This window comes from Aquarana catesbeiana, linkage group LG04, assembly GCF_042186555.1.
Source record: "Aquarana catesbeiana isolate 2022-GZ linkage group LG04, ASM4218655v1, whole genome shotgun sequence".
NCBI lineage: Eukaryota > Metazoa > Chordata > Amphibia > Anura > Ranidae > Aquarana > Aquarana catesbeiana.
This window is the reverse complement of record NC_133327.1, coordinates 479126527-479145002: the sequence shown is the minus strand read 5'-3', so window position 1 is coordinate 479145002 and position 18476 is coordinate 479126527. Positions and strand designations below refer to the sequence as shown.

General features: G+C 44.6%; 1 protein-coding gene across 4 annotated transcripts in view; it reads right to left on the bottom strand.

Moving 5' to 3' along the window:
* Window positions 1–18476, bottom strand: part of MTR (5-methyltetrahydrofolate-homocysteine methyltransferase) — a 1497716-nt gene that overhangs the window by 1349636 nt on the left and 129604 nt on the right. For all 4 annotated transcript variants that reach the window (XM_073627630.1, XM_073627629.1, XM_073627631.1 and 1 more), the window contains one exon: window positions 2355–2424. In XM_073627630.1, coding sequence (XP_073483731.1) covers window positions 2355–2424 — 70 coding nt within the window. The remainder of the gene's footprint in view (window positions 1–2354; window positions 2425–18476) is intronic.

Here is an 18476-nt window from a genome sequence, read left to right as displayed (position 1 = left end):
TATATATATATATATATATATATATATATATATATCACACAAACCAATGTTCTACATCAGTGAAATACAGAATGAAAAAAAGTGTGTATATATATTTATAAATTTATTTTTTTTCTCCTTCATTCTATATTTCACTGATTCAGAGCATTGGTTTGTAAGTACATTTATATATTTTATGGATTTAAAGAAATATTAAAGCCTTGTTTAACCCTTTCATACCCAAGCCCTTTTCTGACATTTGTTGCTTACAAGTTAGAAGTCGTATTTTTTGCTAGAAAATTACTTAGAGCCCCCAAACAGATTTTTTTTTTTTTTTTTAAGCAGAAACCCTAGAGAATAAAATGGCAATTCAATATTATATGTCACACGGTCTTTCAAACACAAATTTTTTTGGGGGACAAAAAAAAAAAAAATTCCTTTCAGGAATTAAATATCTGTAAAGTTAGCCCAACTTTTTTTTGTATAGTGTGAAAGAGAATGTTACGCCGCGTAGAGAGATGGCCAACATGTCATGCTTTGAAATTGCGCACACTCAAGGAACGGCAACAAACTATGGTACATAAAAATCTCCATAGGCGACACTTACAGGTTACCAGTTTAGAGGTACAGAGGAGGTATTGTGCTAGAATTATTGCTCTAGCTCCGATTAGGGCAACACCTCACATGTGTGGTTTAAACACCGTTTGCGACTTGCGTGTGCATTCGCTTCGTAAACATAGTAATAAGAAAATAAAGTCGCGCTAATAAAAAGTGTGGTGAAAACTACAAAGTTAGGTGCCACAAATAGTAATGATAATAATAATGAATAACAAGGTAATATTGAATACAAAAAAGCAATTCAAACAAACGTGCAGACAAAAAAAATACTGTTGGAGAATTGTCCATACAATAAATGCACAGAAGGGTGAAGTTGAATGTATAATGATTAATACATAAGAAAGTCCATATAGTGAAAAACAAATCCCAGAGTGATGGGTGGTGTGGATTCTCAGTCTCCTCCTCCTTGGGAAGAGGAGCCACGTCCTGACGTCACCACTGCATGTCCAGTCCCGGAAGCTACGGGCTGATCTGAAGCCAGACGGCTTTCCCATTTTGTTTGCTGTTATAATTTCACCGATTTGTAAGTGTTCATTTGACTTTTATCATTCCATTAAATGTAAAAGGATTTACGCTATGTGGAGCACTTTGTGTTTTTTTTTCTCTGGTAAAAAAATCACTCTGCTATGATTTATGGTGAGGATCCCCACGGACGCTGTGGTATCTAGTGCCTGCCTGTGAGATCCCGGGCTGGGGTTACAGCCATCTGCTCAGCGTTGTCCCCTGTAATAAGGGACCATCACTTTCCGGTAAGCGGCAGTGTTTTTTTTTTTTTTAAGGTTGAGGTCCCATCAATGCACTTGTCACTTTAATGAGAATCCACACCACCCATCACTCTGGGATTTGTTTTTCACTATATGGACTTTATGTATTAATCATTATACATTCAACTTCACCCTTCTGTGCATTTATTGTATGCACAATTCTCCAACAGTATATTTTTGTCTGCACGTTTGTTTGAATTGTTTTTTGTATTCAATATTACCTTGTTATTCATTATTATCATTACTATTTGTGGCACCTAACTTTGTGGTTTTTACCACACTTTTTATTAGTGCGACTTTATTTTATTATTACTTTGATTGGTGTCGTATAACACTCCTTAGTTGCAGCTTTATTTTCACCTTGATTGTTAGCGCAGTACTCTTCATACATCTGCTTCTCTAAACATCCCTTGTGACAGTAATTGTCAATGACAGGTACACTTTATGGGGAGATCTGGGGTCTATAAGACCCCAAACCCCTCCTTTGCACTTAAAAAAAACACCACGTTTGGCAGTTTTTAATGCTGTCAGTTTTAAATTTGGCACCTTTAAGTCTTCAGTAAAATCGGAGGTCATGACATTGCTTCTGGATTACTTGATCCGAGACCCGATCAAAGCAGATTCTGGTGGGACGGGAGAGCCTGGGCGAGCCGCGGAAGGCAGGACATCCCTCCCGCTCCTTGGGATAACAGCCGCATCATTGGTTATCCCAAGAATACCGCCCGTTGGCTCTAATGGCACCGGGGTGATGCATGCCCCGGTACAACCTCTTCAAGCCGAGGCTGCATATTTGTGTACGTTCGGCATGAAGGGGTTAAAAAAAAAAAAAAAAAAAAAAAAAAAAACAACCAACCGTGTGGGTAAAAGTTGCTGCTGCATTATGTCAGTGGCAGTAACCTCTGGAAACAGCAGATAATGTACAAAATTACTAAGTTTTCTCTACAAGACCAGGAAGTACTTTCTTCTTTAGGAACAATAAAATTAGATTCCTACCTGTTTCAGATATTACATCATCCGCTGCTCTTCTGGCTACTTCTGCTGAGATCTTGTTTAGGCGGTAAGCCTGCGTCAAAATATCAATTTCTATGAAATATCTCATAAATCATACATCACAGCAAAAATGGCATGCTACAGTAAACTACTTAATTTAGCAGGTAACCTGTCTTGTACCTTGGGCATGCCACAAATACCCAAAAAAATTCAAGTACACAGCGAATCCAGGATGCCCCGTTCCTCCCACCTGATACTGGCAACTTCCGGCTGTCCACAACACACACATAAATATATATATAAAATATACATGCATACACACATTTTATAACCTTTTTATATAATCATTTTTAATATAAAATATTTTATAAAATTGTTAATTAAAAATAATTTTCTCCCCAAAACAGTCTAAAGATTGTATAAAAATACATTTAAGAAAATATCAACAAGAGAAAGCATTGTTTGTCCTGAAAAAGGCAACGCGTGTTAACTTAACTTCAGCTTACACCTGTACACCCACTATGGACCAAAGCAATTTGAACTTCTGTTATGGGCCTATTAAAGTGGTTGTAAACCCTCACACACCTCTTTTCCCTACAGGCAAGCCTATAATAAGGCTTGCCTGTAGGTACTGGAAATATCTCCTAAACCTGCACGGTTTAGGAGATATTTACCATATACGCTTGTGCCGACGTCATCGGTGCATGCGCACTCCGGGCCTGAGAAATAAAATAGCTAAGAATGTACCAGATCCTCCTGAGAAACCATCCACCTTTTTGGATGGGTCTGGGTTCTATTTCTGTACTAGGTGCAAAGCCTGTAGGACCACTAGGAAATCAGGTGCCCCCCAAAAAAATCTCACACTTCAACATAGCGTGTCTAGACATTTCAAAGAATTTCATAATAGTGACCCCACACTCTGCACTTTTTATGGAATTGACAAGATTTCCAAACAATGGAGAGGAACACACATGAAAAGAGCAGTTTCACAAAATGAAACCAGATGGCTGTACAGATTAAAAACCATACAACCGTACGGTATGAATGTTGAGGTGGATAAGAAAGTGCTTCATATCTAACAATTAGATTAGGAATGTCCCTCACTGGTCTATTTTAGATGAGATGTTTGCTATAGGTATTAATCCATCATTCTACATCCAATCGTGCCTAAAAAAAAAAAAAAAAAATTGGATTTATACAGTTGCCCTCCAAATTTAGTTAATTTAGCTAGCAGCCCCAGTGCCGGGTATTCTCCCCCCCCCCCCCCCGTGCCGGGTATTCCCCCCCCCCCCCCCCATACCTTGTCAAACTTGGCCAAAACCCCCCTACTCAGATAGTTTGCTTTGTAAAAAAAAAAAAAAAAAGGGACTGCTTTGTTAACCAGGGGACTTCCAAGAAGCCAAAGTTGGGGTAGAAGATTTCTTCCGTTACAGGATGGTCAGGAGTGTGAGAAGTGTTCGTATAGCCCTAGTGGTAGCCAAGGGCTCCATCAAGTTCAACAAGCATACTTCAACCGAAAGGAGGATAGAGATGGAGGTGACCGACTGGATACACGTGGCTATGTCTTGCCAGTAGGGATTAATATGAGGACAGTCCCAAAAAACATGCATTAAGTTTGCAAGTGCAGAACATCTCCAGCATAGAGTGTTGGCCCCTAAACATCCTAGCTAACCTGGCTTGGGTAAGATAGATTCTATGTATAAATTTGCACTGGATCAGACGAGCTCTTGTAGAAACTAGGCATTGAAATGGGGCCCCTCCAAATGTCATCCCAATCATCCCTGTCTAGACCAGGAGCTGCTGCCTCCCAGGCTAACCTTCATGTTTCCATCAATAGGATGGTCTCTGGATAGAGGTCTTTGTATAAACGAAGAAGGAGTCACTGCGTGTCAGTAGTTCTAGGTCACTAGGCTCAAGGTCAAGAGGGTCCCCACAAAACTGAAAGCAAAAAGCATGTCTCAATTGAATATATCTAAAGTAGCATGCATTTGGTTGGCCGTAATACTTTCAGGTAATTGAAGGTCATAAGAGTACCATTTAATACTATATGTTGTAAGGTCTTAAAAGGAGAAGTCCAGCCTGAGCTTGTTGGGCTGGGCTTCTCCTATGGGTCAAAGGAGTGCGATTAGTTTTGCACTCCTGTGACCCATTTTCAGCAGAGAGAGGTCTGAAGTCTGCTGACATCACACATCAGTCCCAGGCACCGTGTCATCCCAACTCCGCCCTGGATCCGCCAGGTGCCTGGGCTGATAGCCGTCCCAGCCTCTCAGCAAGCCGCTGAGACGACCACTCCCTGGCCCTCCACAGCGCAGAGCTCCAGTAAGCGTGGAAGAGCAGAGCAGGAGAGCTGCTGATTGACAGGCAGCAGCTCTCTGCTCGGGGAGCCGAGAGAACCGAGCCATCGGACTGATGCTGCATCCACCTAGGCAAGTCTAAAACTGTAATAACTCCAATTCCCATACTTCTCCTTTAATACCATATTTAGTCCAAGCTACCAGATCTGGGTAATCAAAAAAAAAAAAAAAGTAAATTTGGGTTTCTCCACAGAGGTAGATTGGGGAAAAACCGGCTAGGACTAGATGACCTAAACCCCTGAGCTACAGACCATGCCTTAACTGAGAGCATAGAAGAGGTGAGTGAGTAAGGAGACTTAGAACCTCTGTACACTAAGTGGGAAAGCGCCTCGTAGGATCCCACACAGGCAGCTTCCAGGGACACCGTGGCATCATCTGAGAGCGTAGCCAGCCAGTGGTGGGCTACTGTCAATTGACCAGAGAGGAAGAGGAAGAAGAAGAAGAGGAGTTAGAGGAAGAGGAAGAAGAGGAGGAAGAGGAAGAAGAGGAGGAAGAGGAAGAGGAAGAAGAGGAGGAAGAGGAAGAAGAGGAAGAGGAAGAGGAGGAAGAAGAGGAAGAGGAAGAGGAGGAAGAAGAGGAAGAGGAGGAAGAAGAGGAAGAGGAGGAAGAAGAGGAAGAGGAAGAGGAAGAGGAAGAGGAGGAAGAAGAGGAAGAAGAAGAAGAGCGTTAGGCACCACTAGGCCCCTTCCCCCCACGGACGTTTTAGTATGGCCAATTTAAGGCGGGGAATCCCACTATGCCATAAAAAAGGAGGAGGAGGGCATGTTGTCTATTTGAAAATTAATTTAGGGATTCACACTGGAGAATTTCTTAGGATGTACAAGAGTAAGGGTAAAATTTTTATCTTAAATCAAATTTATCTTCCCAATGAGTGAAAAGGGAAGATTTTTCCAGGTGTGTAATTTCCTATTTAAAAAAGATAACAGGGAGATTTTGAGGTCTATGAAGTCAGTTAACGAGTTGGTCATTATGAGCCCCAAATATTTAATTTGTGTAACCCACTGTATGGGATTGTTCGGGTCTGCCTGTCCAGGCGTGGGATGGGAACGTAAAGGAAGTATTTTGGACTTGGTCCAGTTAACCTTGAGGCCAGAGACCACTGTAAACTTGCCCGGGAGCAAAAGTACAGCCTGCAGGGAGAGTCCCGTGTCCCAAATAAATAGTACCAGGTCATCTGCATAAAAGTCTGTCATTTCAGAGTACCCAAGCTGATCACCTGTATTTGGGGAGATGAGCGCAATGCAATTGCCAGAGGTTACATAACTAGTGCGAATAGCCCTGGTGAAAGGGTGCACCCGTCTGGTGCCTCTGGACACCGGAAAGACATCTGACACTCCATTAAGGCGGAAGGGCAGCCACTGGATGTTCATACAGCGGCGATATACACTTAAGGAACATGGGGCCGAACCCCATACGCTGTAATACAAAGGTCATATACCTCCAATCAATGGATCAAACTCCTTTTCCAGTTTGAAAAACACCAGAGACCCCCACCCCCCCCAGGATGATCTCTAAGCAGCCAATTGAGTGTGCGTATACACCCTCCGGATGTTAACTATCCGTGGCCTTTTTAGGCATGAAACCTGTCTGGTCTGGCAATATCAGGTGGTGCAGTACTTTGGTTAACCTATTGGCGATCATTTTGGTAAGTATTTTGAGGTCCATGTTGAGCAGTGCTATGTGCCTGTATGAGGAACAATAAAGAGGGTCCTTATGCAGCTTGGGCGGTAACACATGAGCCTCGTAAAAGGATACCGGTAAAGTCCCAGTGTCAAAACAGTCCCCATACAGTTTTAAAAGCCTAGGAGATAGGAGAGCTAAATATTGTTTGTACCGCTCTGCAGGGATCCCATAAGGGCCCGGCGATTTTCCATTGGGAAAGGAGGCAACAGCAGTCGCCAGTTCTTTCAGTGAAAGGTACATCTAGGCTAGCGTAACAGCGGGATCTGGAGGGAGTCCAGCCGGTCCATTAAAACTTGAAGGTCATACAGTGGGATAGGCGAGTACAATCCAGAGAAGTAGGAGACAAACTCCTGCATGATACCCTCTCTGTCCTTCAATAAGGTGCCCTCTGATGAGTAAATGCGAGGTACCACCGTGTGTGCTTGAGTTGGCTGTCAGGATGGCTAAAAAATTTTCCCCATTTTTGTCACCCTTCTCAAACAGTTCTTTGGCTCAATTTTTAAAAGCACATTGAGTGAGACTTTGGAAATTAACCAGTAGTGCCCACCTAGACATCTAACTTGACCAGGGAGAAAGAAGAGGGCGAATCAGCATGAGTCTGTAGCTCCTCAGATTTGGAATTTTTTCCATCCTGGCAGCCTTAATGGCAGACACATTTCCCCCCCCCTCCATCAACACCTTGAAGGCATCCCACACGATGGGCGGGTCCGCCATGCCCTCATTAAACTCCCAGAATTCTTTCAAGTGCGGCAAAACCAAGGCCTCCACCGAGGCCTCCGCCACCCAGCCCGGGTGCAACCGCCAACCCCCTATGCATCACCTCTGGCCTAGATCCATCGTGACCTGTAAGGGGGTGTGATCAGAAATCCCCCCCCCCCCCCCCAGCGAGGTAGCGAGCCTCCATAACCAGGGGTAGCAGAGCCGAGTTAGCAAAAGCTAGGTCAATACGGTGGAAAGATAGGAGTAACCCTTCTCCCCAGGGTGTTTCCAACTCCATGGCTCCTCCAGCACCGTTGAGTCTACCCAGTGTCCAAGGTCAAGGTTCTGCACCCGAGTCGGATTGGAGGTGTCCAAAGTATGATCTAGGATGTTGTTGAAATCACCTGCAACAAATAACTTCAAGGAGCAAAAAGGTGGCAACTTTCTCCAGGACAATACCTCACTTTTGAAAGGGGGTGGGACATAGATGTTTGCTATGGGCAATAACTGGGATGCAAAGTCCATCACCACAATCACATATCACCCTTGGGGGTCTATGACCACATGCTCAATAGAGAAAGCCAGCTTTTTATGGATTAGAATAGCAACACCTCTAGCATATGAGGAGTGTGTACAGTGTACTGTTCTCTGCATCCAGACTGTTTAGGGAGAGTATTTTACTATCAGTCAAAATGGGTCTCTTGCAAGAGGACTACGTGAGGGTTCTGGGATTTGAGGTACTGAAGGACCAGCGATTTTAAACTTTGATTTTAGCCCACGGACATTCCATGAGAGGATTTTAAGATTACTCATAATAGTTGTCTGTATGTCAGTCATGGAGACAGAATAAGTACAATTAGAGGGGAGGCAAGAGGGGTTGGAACCCGGATGCAGAGAACTACATCTCAGACAGCAGCATAATAGCAGTACAGATTTGTGCAAGGCAAACGGAAAACTCATTAGCTTGAAATTAAAAATACCAATATCATCCACTCATAGAACGGCCGTGGAGACTTAACCCTTTCATGACTAAGCCTATTTTTGAAATTTGGTGTTTACAAGTTAAAATCCATATTTTTTGCTAGAAAATTACTTAGAACCCCCAAACATTATATATATTTTTTTAGCAGAGAATCTAGAGAATAAAATGACGATTGTTGCAATATTTTTTATCACACGGTATTTGTGCAGCGGTGTTTTAAACGCAAATTTTTGGAAAAGTGACACTTTCATGAATTTTAAAAAATCCAAACAGTAAAGTTACCCCAATTTTTTTGTATAATGTGAAAGATGATGTTACGCCGAGTAAATAGATACCAAACATGTCACCCTTTATAATTGCACGCACTCGTGGAATGGCGACGAACTACGGTACCTTTGAATTTCCATAGGCGACGCTTTAAAAATTTTTTACGGTTACCAGGTTTGAGCTACAGAGGAGGTCTAGGGCTAGAATTATTGCTCTCGCTCTGACGATCGCGGCGATACCTCACATGTGTGGTTTGAACACCGTTTACATATGCGGGCGCGACTTCCGTATGCGTTTTCTTCGCTGCGCGAGCTCGCGGGGACAGGGGCACTTTAAAAAAATTTTTTTTTTTTTTTTTACTTTTATTGCTGTCACAAGCAATGTAAACATCTCTTGTGACAGTAATAGGTGGTGACAGGTACTCTTTATGGAGGGATCGGGGGTCTAAAAGACCACCCATCCCTCCTTTACACTTCAAAGTATTCAGATCGCCGAAAACGGCGATTCTGAATACTGTGTACTTTTTTTAAATTCGGCGCCATTGGCAGCCGAGTAAACGGGAAGTGACGTCATGACGTCGCTTCCGCGTTTACAGCAAGAAGGCTGGAACGAAGCCGCTCGCAGCTTCGTTCCAGTCCGCCCCCAGCCGCCGAAGGCAGCGGAACGGACACCGGGCCTCCCGATCGCACGGGAGGCCCGGTAACAGCGGCGGGAGGCGGCGGGAGGGGGGGGGGGATGTCCCCTCCCGCTCCTCCGGTATAACAACCGAGCGGCTTTTAGCCGCATCGGTTGTTATACTCGGGTAGCCGATCGCCCGCTGAAAACAACGGTACCGGGATGATGCCTGCAGCTGCGGGCATCATCCCGGTATAACCCCGGAAAGCCGAGTACGCATATATGCGTTCGGTCGGCGGGAAGGGGTTAAGATTAAGTCATATCACCCAGAAACAGTACCTTAGTTCCCCGCGGTGAACGGGTAGGCAATCCCAGGCTCTTCAACACGATCAACCTGTTTAGGAAAACATTGTCAATAGAAGAATAGTTTATTAATGGAGAACATTAGCAACAACTCCCGGCACCATCCTGGGAAAGGTTAAGTAGAAGTGCCCACAGACCACGGGCACCGAACCTCATTCTTACGCAATGGAATCCAACCAGTCAACTGCATCCGTAGGAGATTCAAAGAACTTGGAACCATTGTGGATGACCTTCCGGAGACTAGGATACAGCATGTTATAAACCAGGCCTATCTCCTGCAGGCGTCTGCGGACATCTGTGAAGAAGTGCCTTTTCTTTTGCAGGTCAGGAGAGAAATCAGGGTACAGCTCTATCACTGCATTTTCATACTTCAGATCAGGGCGTTTACGGGCCTCCAACAGAATCAAATCTCTATCCTTGAAATTGAGCAGATGGACCAGAAAAGCAAGCAGCATCAAAACAGCAGGCCTTGGACCAGTGAGCAACCTGTGTGCGCCCTCCACAATGTATACTGGGGAGAGGTGTAGTAGGCCCAGGGGTTGCTTGAAGAAGGCCTCAAACACTATAGGGTTTGGGCCCTCCGGGAGCCCGATCACCCCAGACATTACACTAGATGCGATTTTCAGCATCCTCCGAGTGAGCCATGAGGACCTTGATCTTTTGCTGAAGATCAGCTAGTGTCTGAACAGCAGAGGCAGTAGTATCCTTTACTGAGATGTGATGTTCTGCCTCTGTAAGGTGGCCTCTAAATTTGTCCATATCTTGCCTGATCAGCCCACATTCTTTAGTCAGGGTATCTATCTTCCCCTCTTCAGATGGTCCACGATGGCTGCCAGGATTGCAGCAATGGACTGATTCCTCATGCAGCTCTAAGTCAGCCTGATGGATCGAAGAGGAGCCGTCCAGGGCCATAGCCGCCATTCAGGGGTCCGTCTGCACCACCACTAAAGCTGGATGTGAGGAGGAGATAGGAAAGATGGCTGCTGCACGAGTTGTTGGCGGCTCAGTCCGGGAGTTTTGAGGCTGTCTTCTTGTTTGATTGGCACATTCCAGTTATGGGGAGAACCAGGGCAGCTCCGCAGACAGCAGGAATAGGTTTACTGAGAAGGATGGTTTACCCAGGAGTCAGGCGTGTTATCTAGGCGTATGGCAGAAGTCCAAGCAGGGCACGTCTACTCTCACATCCCAGCCCCTAGCACGATTTTTAAAAACCCTACAAGATGGGCACACAGGTCTCAAATACCTCAGCGACCTAGCAAATACCTGTCGTATATCTTGAGTACACGTGGGGGATTCTTGTGCATGTACACAGATGCACAGATGCCACTCGCCTCTGGTATATGGGACCTTGTAGAGAGCGGCAGCATCTGCGAGTATGTATGGGAATTCCCAGCACATGTGGTGCCATGTCTGTGCACGTGCAGATCTTAAATAGGGAAAAAAAAAAAAAAAAAAAAAAAACACAGTAACCCCCTTTGAGATGTGACATTACAATTTCTAAGAGAGCGGGACTTAACCTAATTCTCACCTAGGTTAAGAATCTAAAATTCGTCAGTGTAACAACCTTTTCTAAAAGCAACATTCCATTTCTGAAAAAGGAAGCTTGGGGGAACCAGAAAAGGGAAAAGTTAATTTAACTTTAAGATAAACATTACATAGTTACATAGTTAGTCAGGTTGAAAAAAGACACAAGTCCATCCAGTCCAACCATAAAAAAAAAAAAAAAAAAAAAAAAAAACGTACAATCCAATATACCCAATACTATACCCACAGTTGATCCAGAGGAAGGCAAAAAACCCCAGCAGAGCATGCTCCAATTTGCTACAGCAGGGGAAAAAATTCCTTCCTGATCCCAGAGAGGCAATCGGATTTTCCCTGGATCAACTTTACCTATAAATGTCAGTACCCAGTTATATTATGTACATTTAGGAAAGTATCCAGGCCTTTCTTAAAGCAATCTACTGAGCTGGCCAGAACCACCTCTGGAGGGAGTCTATTCCACATTTTCACAGCTCTTACTGTGAAGAAACCTTTCCGTATTTGGAGATGAAATCTCTTTTCCTCCAGTCGTAAAGAGTGCCCCCTTGTCCTCTGTGTTGACCGTAAAGTGAATAACTCAACACCAAGTTCACTATATGGACCCCTTATATATTTAAACATGTTGATCATATCCCCCCTTATTCTCCTCTTCTCAAGAGTGAACAAATTCAGTTCCTCTAATCTTTCCTCATAGCTGAGCTCCCCCATGCCTCTTATCAGTTTGGTTGCCCTTCTCTGCACTTTCTCCAGTTCCCCGATATCCTTTTTGAGAACTGGTGTCCAAAACTGAACTGCATATTCCAGATGAGGTCTTACTAATGATTTGAACAGGGGCAAAATGATATCTCTCTCTCTGGAGTCCATACCTCTCTTAATACAAGAAAGAACTTTGCTCGCTTTGGAAACCGCAGCTTGGCATTGCATGCTATTATTGAGTTTATGATCTACCAAAACCCCCAGATCCTTCATTGTATTTGTATTTTTTTCCCCTTTTTAGGACAAATTTTGGTGAGATCACCATGGCAATATTGTCTCACTGTAAAATCCCTTTCTCTACGTTCACTGACGGACACAATTCTTCATAATCTTGATTGTTTATAGTGCCAGATACAGAAATAGGACACTAGGCAGAAAAACAACTCAGCACCACCTATGGTTAGTCCAAGCTGGTATTAACCCCCTCTCTGCTATAGGCACCTCAATTAGTCACAAAGCAGTACAAGGAAAGATAACTACAAGAAGGGTTAGTGCGGTGTCTGGCAAGTAACAAAACAAATACAGGTTTTCACTTGTTTATTCAGAGACACAGCTCTTCCTAATCTTGACTGTAGAGACATCCCAAAAGCAGTGCCTCAACAAGGGGTGGGAAGAAAACAGAAGGAAAACAGGCAAACCATGTAACCAACCAAAAAACACCCCTCAAGAGGGAAAACAAGGGAACTGCAAACAGCAACCCATACAAAAACTTGTGGCCAAACCAAGAATCCAAGCATGCAAACACATCAGCCTTGTAAAACTTGGTAAAGGCATGCATGACCAGAGAGTCACCTTGCAGCCTTAAACACAAACGCCGTATGTTTGAGATCTCACAAGGCACCCTGGTAAAGTATGCCATACCAGGGAAGAGCAGAGCCCAACCCATGATGGCATAGGCCTGAACAATCGCCTGCCTGATCCAGCGAGAAAAGGTGGCAGAGGCAGTGGACAGGCTTCTTTGTGGTCCGTCTGTAAATCACAAAAAAGAATCCATCCTTCAGAAGGAAACTGCAGCATACAGGTATATATGAACTGCCCAAACCACATCCAAGGAGTGCTGCACATCCTCCTTAGGGTGTGAAGGGCATGGACACAAAGAAGGCAAGTACAGGTCCATGTGTAGGGAAAAAAAAAAAAAAAAAATCATATGTGTGGGCATCTACGAACAAGCTCTGTTCACTGCTCTAGACATAACCCAATCATGTCAAGTGCCAGGACCTTGAGTGGCAGTCAAGACCCCTCCCAGCGTCCAGGGGCCTTGAGCTGACCTCGAACTTACATACTGGCATCTGTAGTGATCACTGTCAAATGCAGCCGGAGAAGCAACTTCCTGGCCAGAAAGAAAGAGACCAGGGCCCCCAGCTCAAAAAAGTCTTGGCCCCCCCGGTCCAGCTGCTCGGATTGTCCAAGGACAGGGGAGACTTGTCCTACTTGCATTCTGCAGACACCCTGCATGTGGAACTGTGCATACAGGACTGCCTTAAAGGCAGATACCATGGGACCGAAAATCTAAATGCAGATTCGCGGGAAAACAGCAGCAGCTGAATCGTCGACTGAAGCTTTCAGAGCTTAACCAGCAGAACTCACTCAGGCCCTGCGCCTAAACGAGGATCAGACAGATACTTCAGCCACTTGGTCAGAGCCAAGGACTTCTTGAGATTTGGGGCCCATCCAAAGCCCTGCAGAGTGAATATAGTGAGCGCCACATGAGTCCCTGCTCAGGTAAGATGATCCAGATAGCCATTCGTGGCAATCCCGTTGTCTCAGCAATGCCAGGGCCGGAGCCAGCACTGATACAACCTAAAGAGCGGATGCCAAAAGGGAAACACCAAAAACTGGTAATGCACGTCCGACCGCAAAGTGCAACAAACGTCAGTGCTCCACGCCAATGGAGGAGATGCAAGTACACAGTCTTGATAGCTACGGAAGCCAGAAAATCCCCCTGAAGGGGGAGACCACCACCAACAGCCATTGTGCACACCTACACAAAAAGGTAATTCAGGGCCTTGAGGTCCAGGATGGGATGAAATCTTTCGATCTGAAGAACTGTAAGCAAGATGGAATAACCACCCCCAAAAAATCTCTGGGTCCAGAACCAAGGGCATCATGCTCTGGAGAGGAAAATCCTACACCGCCATGCATATTAGACAGAAAAGGAAGAAATTTAATTGTGTGGCCTGTCAAACAATTCGGAAAGCATTTAAGTCCAAGGATCCGTGAACCAACAAAGGCGACACCCCCTCCCCGGTAAACAGGTGGGGGAAAGCCTTCACGCCAAGGGAGGACTTGTCCGCAGACTTGGAAGGCTTACAAGCCCAGGATCGCCTGCCACTTGCGGGAGCCCAGAACCCTATGCTCGAGGAGCCTGGTGTGCTTGCAGCATGGCTCCTGCCAATGCTGGATTGCAAGTGACAGTTATTCTACCCTCCTGTAAGGTCCCTGATAAGGTCAACAAAGGGGACTGCAAGAGCCGTGGAAGGGTAAAACAGTCTGGGCTTTCTCAGATGATCACAGACCAACATTTAAGTCAGAAAACTGACTGGAACGCCCCAGTTGAGAGAAGATGGAAAGCAATGAGCCACATCTGAGATGCGGCACACACATACCTGAAGCCCAGGACCAGTAGGGTCAGTCAGGTCCATGGAGTTTTGGGAGATCTGTTCCTACCCAGACCTTGGCGTAAGAGCAGAGCTACTCTGAGTGTGAGAAACATGGTCAAAAGTGGCCAAAGAGCTGAAACAGCGATCGTAACCAGAAGGCGGGAAACTAACACCAGTCTCCCCATCAGCAGGACCCATGAGGATGGCAAGGACTTTTCCAGAACCACAAAGGCCACGTCCAACCAGTAGACGGGAGAACCATGAGAGGTTCTGACCATGACCAAATTTCCACTTTCATAAAAGAAACTCTAGCAAGGGGAACCCCAGTGGAATGGGATTAGCGGGTGACGGCCATCTCCATGGCACTAGCCTGACTGTCCTGTGCACGCGGGGGAGCCCTAAGTGACCCAAACCATGCATCCCACTGGCAGTAGGTACAAGGCAGCCACATTGATAACTGGGCAGGGTCAGAGTCCAGCACAAACAAGGCCCACCCCCCAAACCTCTAGTTGGCATCCCATCCAAGAAAAACCCCCAAGATGGTCAGGGTTGGAAGAAGGCCCCCCCCCCCCAAAAAAAAAAAAAAAGGGGGAGGAAAGAACCCCTACTCCCCACAGGTATTGAAAAACGAAAAACTCGCCTATAACTGCCACCGGCTGAGGCCACTCTAGGATGGCTGCAATCTAAGGCCACAAAAAGATAACCGCTAGTTAAGACTACGTCAAGATGGCCACAAAAAATGGCTAAAGCCTTATCCAAAAGGTCGATTACCAAGGAAGAAGGCAGGAGCCTAAAAAGGCCAAGAGAGGATTTTCCCCCCCAGGGGGTTTTTTTTAGCAGCAGAAAATGATAGAAAAAAATATGTGCTAAATGAGTAGTAAGTAGTTTTTATTTTCACAAAATATCAAAAATTGTACTGCTCTGAGCATAAACGGTCAAAGCATAAACTGTGGTACAAAAATAATAGACAAAAAATAAAAACAGCACTAATGACATAACAATATACAGTAAAAATACACAGTGATTGGTTACACCATAGAAACAGTGCTACACGAGTCTTTGTATGCAAGATTCTGACGCGTTTCGACCCCAACGGGTCTTTTTCAGTGGATATAATTAGACTGTAAAGGTATTCACATATATTAGAATTAAAAGCGAAAAAATATTGAGCAATATTTGTTTGTATCAATATTTACCAGTCGTATCATGTTAAGCCATGGTAGCCTCTGTAGAGAAAAACTCCCCTTTACTTAATCCCAACATCTCCCCAGGGTTGGCCCAGTCAGCGGGGGGGGGGGGGGGGTCGCTATATGCATGCCTTACGAGGAGTCATGCACCAAATAGTCCCCAAGGAACTCAGGGGGGGCAACAGGGGAGGAGGGTATGAACAGCGCCTATGGTAGAGTATCATATGTAGTAAGTGGACATCTCGGAAAAAATGGATGAAAGTTTCTGTATGTATTTATATACATTATAAGTTATTGTATTTAGGCATATACACTATATATGTTAATGTAAAAATATTATGTGTGTTAATATTGCATATGGATGGTCCATGTAATAGAACCGATAGGAAGGAATGAAAAAAAAAGAGGAAACCAAGTGAAAAGATTACAGGTGAGAACAGAAAAGGGAAAAAGAAGGGGGGAGGGGAAGAGGGGAGGAAAGGAGAAAGAGTGGCTGGGGGTGTGATAGTGATGGGGTGAGAGAAAAAGAGAGAAGAAGAACGGAAACCATGGACCAATTCCAATGTTAAGTGAAAAAACTAATATGGTGAAGGTAGGTGTGGGTAAATAAGGTGCCTAGTGAGAATGAAAAAGTGAAAGACTGCGCAGTGACCAATTACCACAAAAAATGTGCAAAACATGTGCAAATAATGAACACCCTAAACCAGGGGACTCAAACTGGCGGCCCTCCAGCTGTTGCAAAACTACAAGTCCCATCATGCCTCTGCCTTTGGGAGTCATGCTTGTAATTGTCAGCGTTGCAATGCCTCATGGGACTTGTAGTTTTGCAACAGCTGGAGGGCCGCCAGTTTGAGACCCCTGCCCTAAACCATGCAAATGAGGAAAGAAGAGTGGAGATGAGTGAGTGAAATGAAGAGACTAAGAATTTACCTTAACTGATGTGTGAGCAATCATGTAGATCGAGGGAACAATGTGCACAAAGTGGGACAATCTACATCAAAAAAATCATATTGGTAAGTGATTTGTCCATAATATACAAATATCAACAAACCACCATGCTGTGATCCACACACCATGGGGTTTGAGGGGAATATGTAAACAATCTTACCAGTCCACAGATGGCTCTAACAGCATGTAAGCGTCCAATGGAGCATGGGGAATAGCACCGAGATCCCCATAATGCCCAATCTACTTATAGGAGTGAGTTGATTACCTCAGTGGTATACAGGTGCTGTCAATCCGGTCCTCCATTAATCCCCCAATAGGGAGAGCGGCGCATCAGCTTCGCTCCATACATGACTCCACCGGCGTTGCCATCATTTCCGGCGCAACTGCGAGTCTGCCATGACGTCACACATGCGAGATATGTCGTGGCGCGCGCATGGTCACGGCGTCTGGAAAAGATCCGGAACGCCGCTGGCAGGGAAAAATTGCACTCCAGGTGGTGCTGCCACCTGGTGGGTGCTTAGGGAGGCACAGGGCCCTTGCGTCTCCCCACCCTGCCAGGAAGACACGCAGTAGCAGATCATCTCCCCCACTGAGCCGGCAAACCCGGGATGGATGGACGATTTAATGGGGGAGAGAAAAAAAAAAAAAAAAAAAGGTGAAGAGGCTGACCACCAATATTGCATGACACACCGCAATTAAGACATACTGTATGTATTGGCAATGGCAATATACAAAATAGCAATTGAAATAAAAGTTAATATACAAAGTAAGATCTTTATAAACTGAGCTATTAAGGTGCAAAACCGGGTCCACATGTAGGCAAGAACTAGTAAACATTAGCAAAGATGTTCCAGGTAAATTCCTCTAGATGGTATAACGCATAAGGTGGAATCAGATACTTTGATATCGTTCCACCTATCCCAGTGGGGAAACATTTAAACCGTCGCAGGAACCAGAGATTAAAAAGTAAAAGGTAAGGGACATATCCAAGTAGATTTTTAAGATCAACGTGTTCGTCACTGGTCGCACAAAGTGATGGAATATAATGAAATAGATAGATGGGGACATGTAAAAAATCTATTCTATGATGGTAATTCTCAGCCCTAAGGCTGTCTAGGAATAGGATACCATAATCATTGTGTTTTACCTAAGGAAAAACCTTGTAAAAAAAAAAGGAGCAAACAAGATGGATTAGTTGAGGCCGGGAGGTGAGGTGTCCTGTAATTGGAATATCCATTTCTGTTCTTTTTGTAGTAGGACCTTATTCCAGTCACCTCATCTTTTTTGGGATGTGCATCCTATAAAGGGCTGTGAATGTTACTTTGGGTATTCTATAATCATGTAAGGAGACAACATGTCTTCCCACGGGAAGGTATGGATTACCTAGTTGTATACTTTACATGTGTTTGGATATGCGTTTCCAAATTCCTGCTTAGTTTTTCCTACATAATAGGTGCCACATTCACACTCCATGAAATATACCACGCCCCGAGTCTGGCAATTCACGAAGTGTGTGGGCCTAAATGTTTCTCCATTAGGAAGATGAAAGCTTTCTTCTTTTCTAATTAGTGGACAATAAGAGCAATGGCCACACAGAAATGAGCCAACTACAGAGCAATGTTTAGATCTTTTATTTTCATTTTTATACTGGCTTTGGACAAGTCTGTCCTTTATTGAGGTAGCTCGCTTGTAGGTTATGGCTGGTTGGTTAGAAACAAAGTGTCTAAGTTTGGGGTCATCTGTCAGAATGTTCCAGTGTCGCTGTAGGATATTTTTAATAGCCACATGTTGGCGTGAGTAGTGCATTGCAATGCGGGTGGGGTTAGAATCAGAGCTCATAGGAGATTTGGATTTGGACAACAGATTAGATTGAGATTGTCTTATAGTCTGGTTGTATGCCTTCTTAAGGCATGATCGACTATATCCACGGGCTAGAAGACGACCTTGGAGGTTTTGAGCCTCCCTTATGAACAAGCTATCATTAGAGCAATTACGACGAAGTCGCAAGTATTGCCCATAAGGGATGGAATTTTTAAGGGGTACAGGATGGAAACTATCTGCATGAAGTACCGTGTTACCGGCAGTCACCTTGCGGAAAAGGGTACTAGATAGCTTTCCCTCCGGTGTGGTTG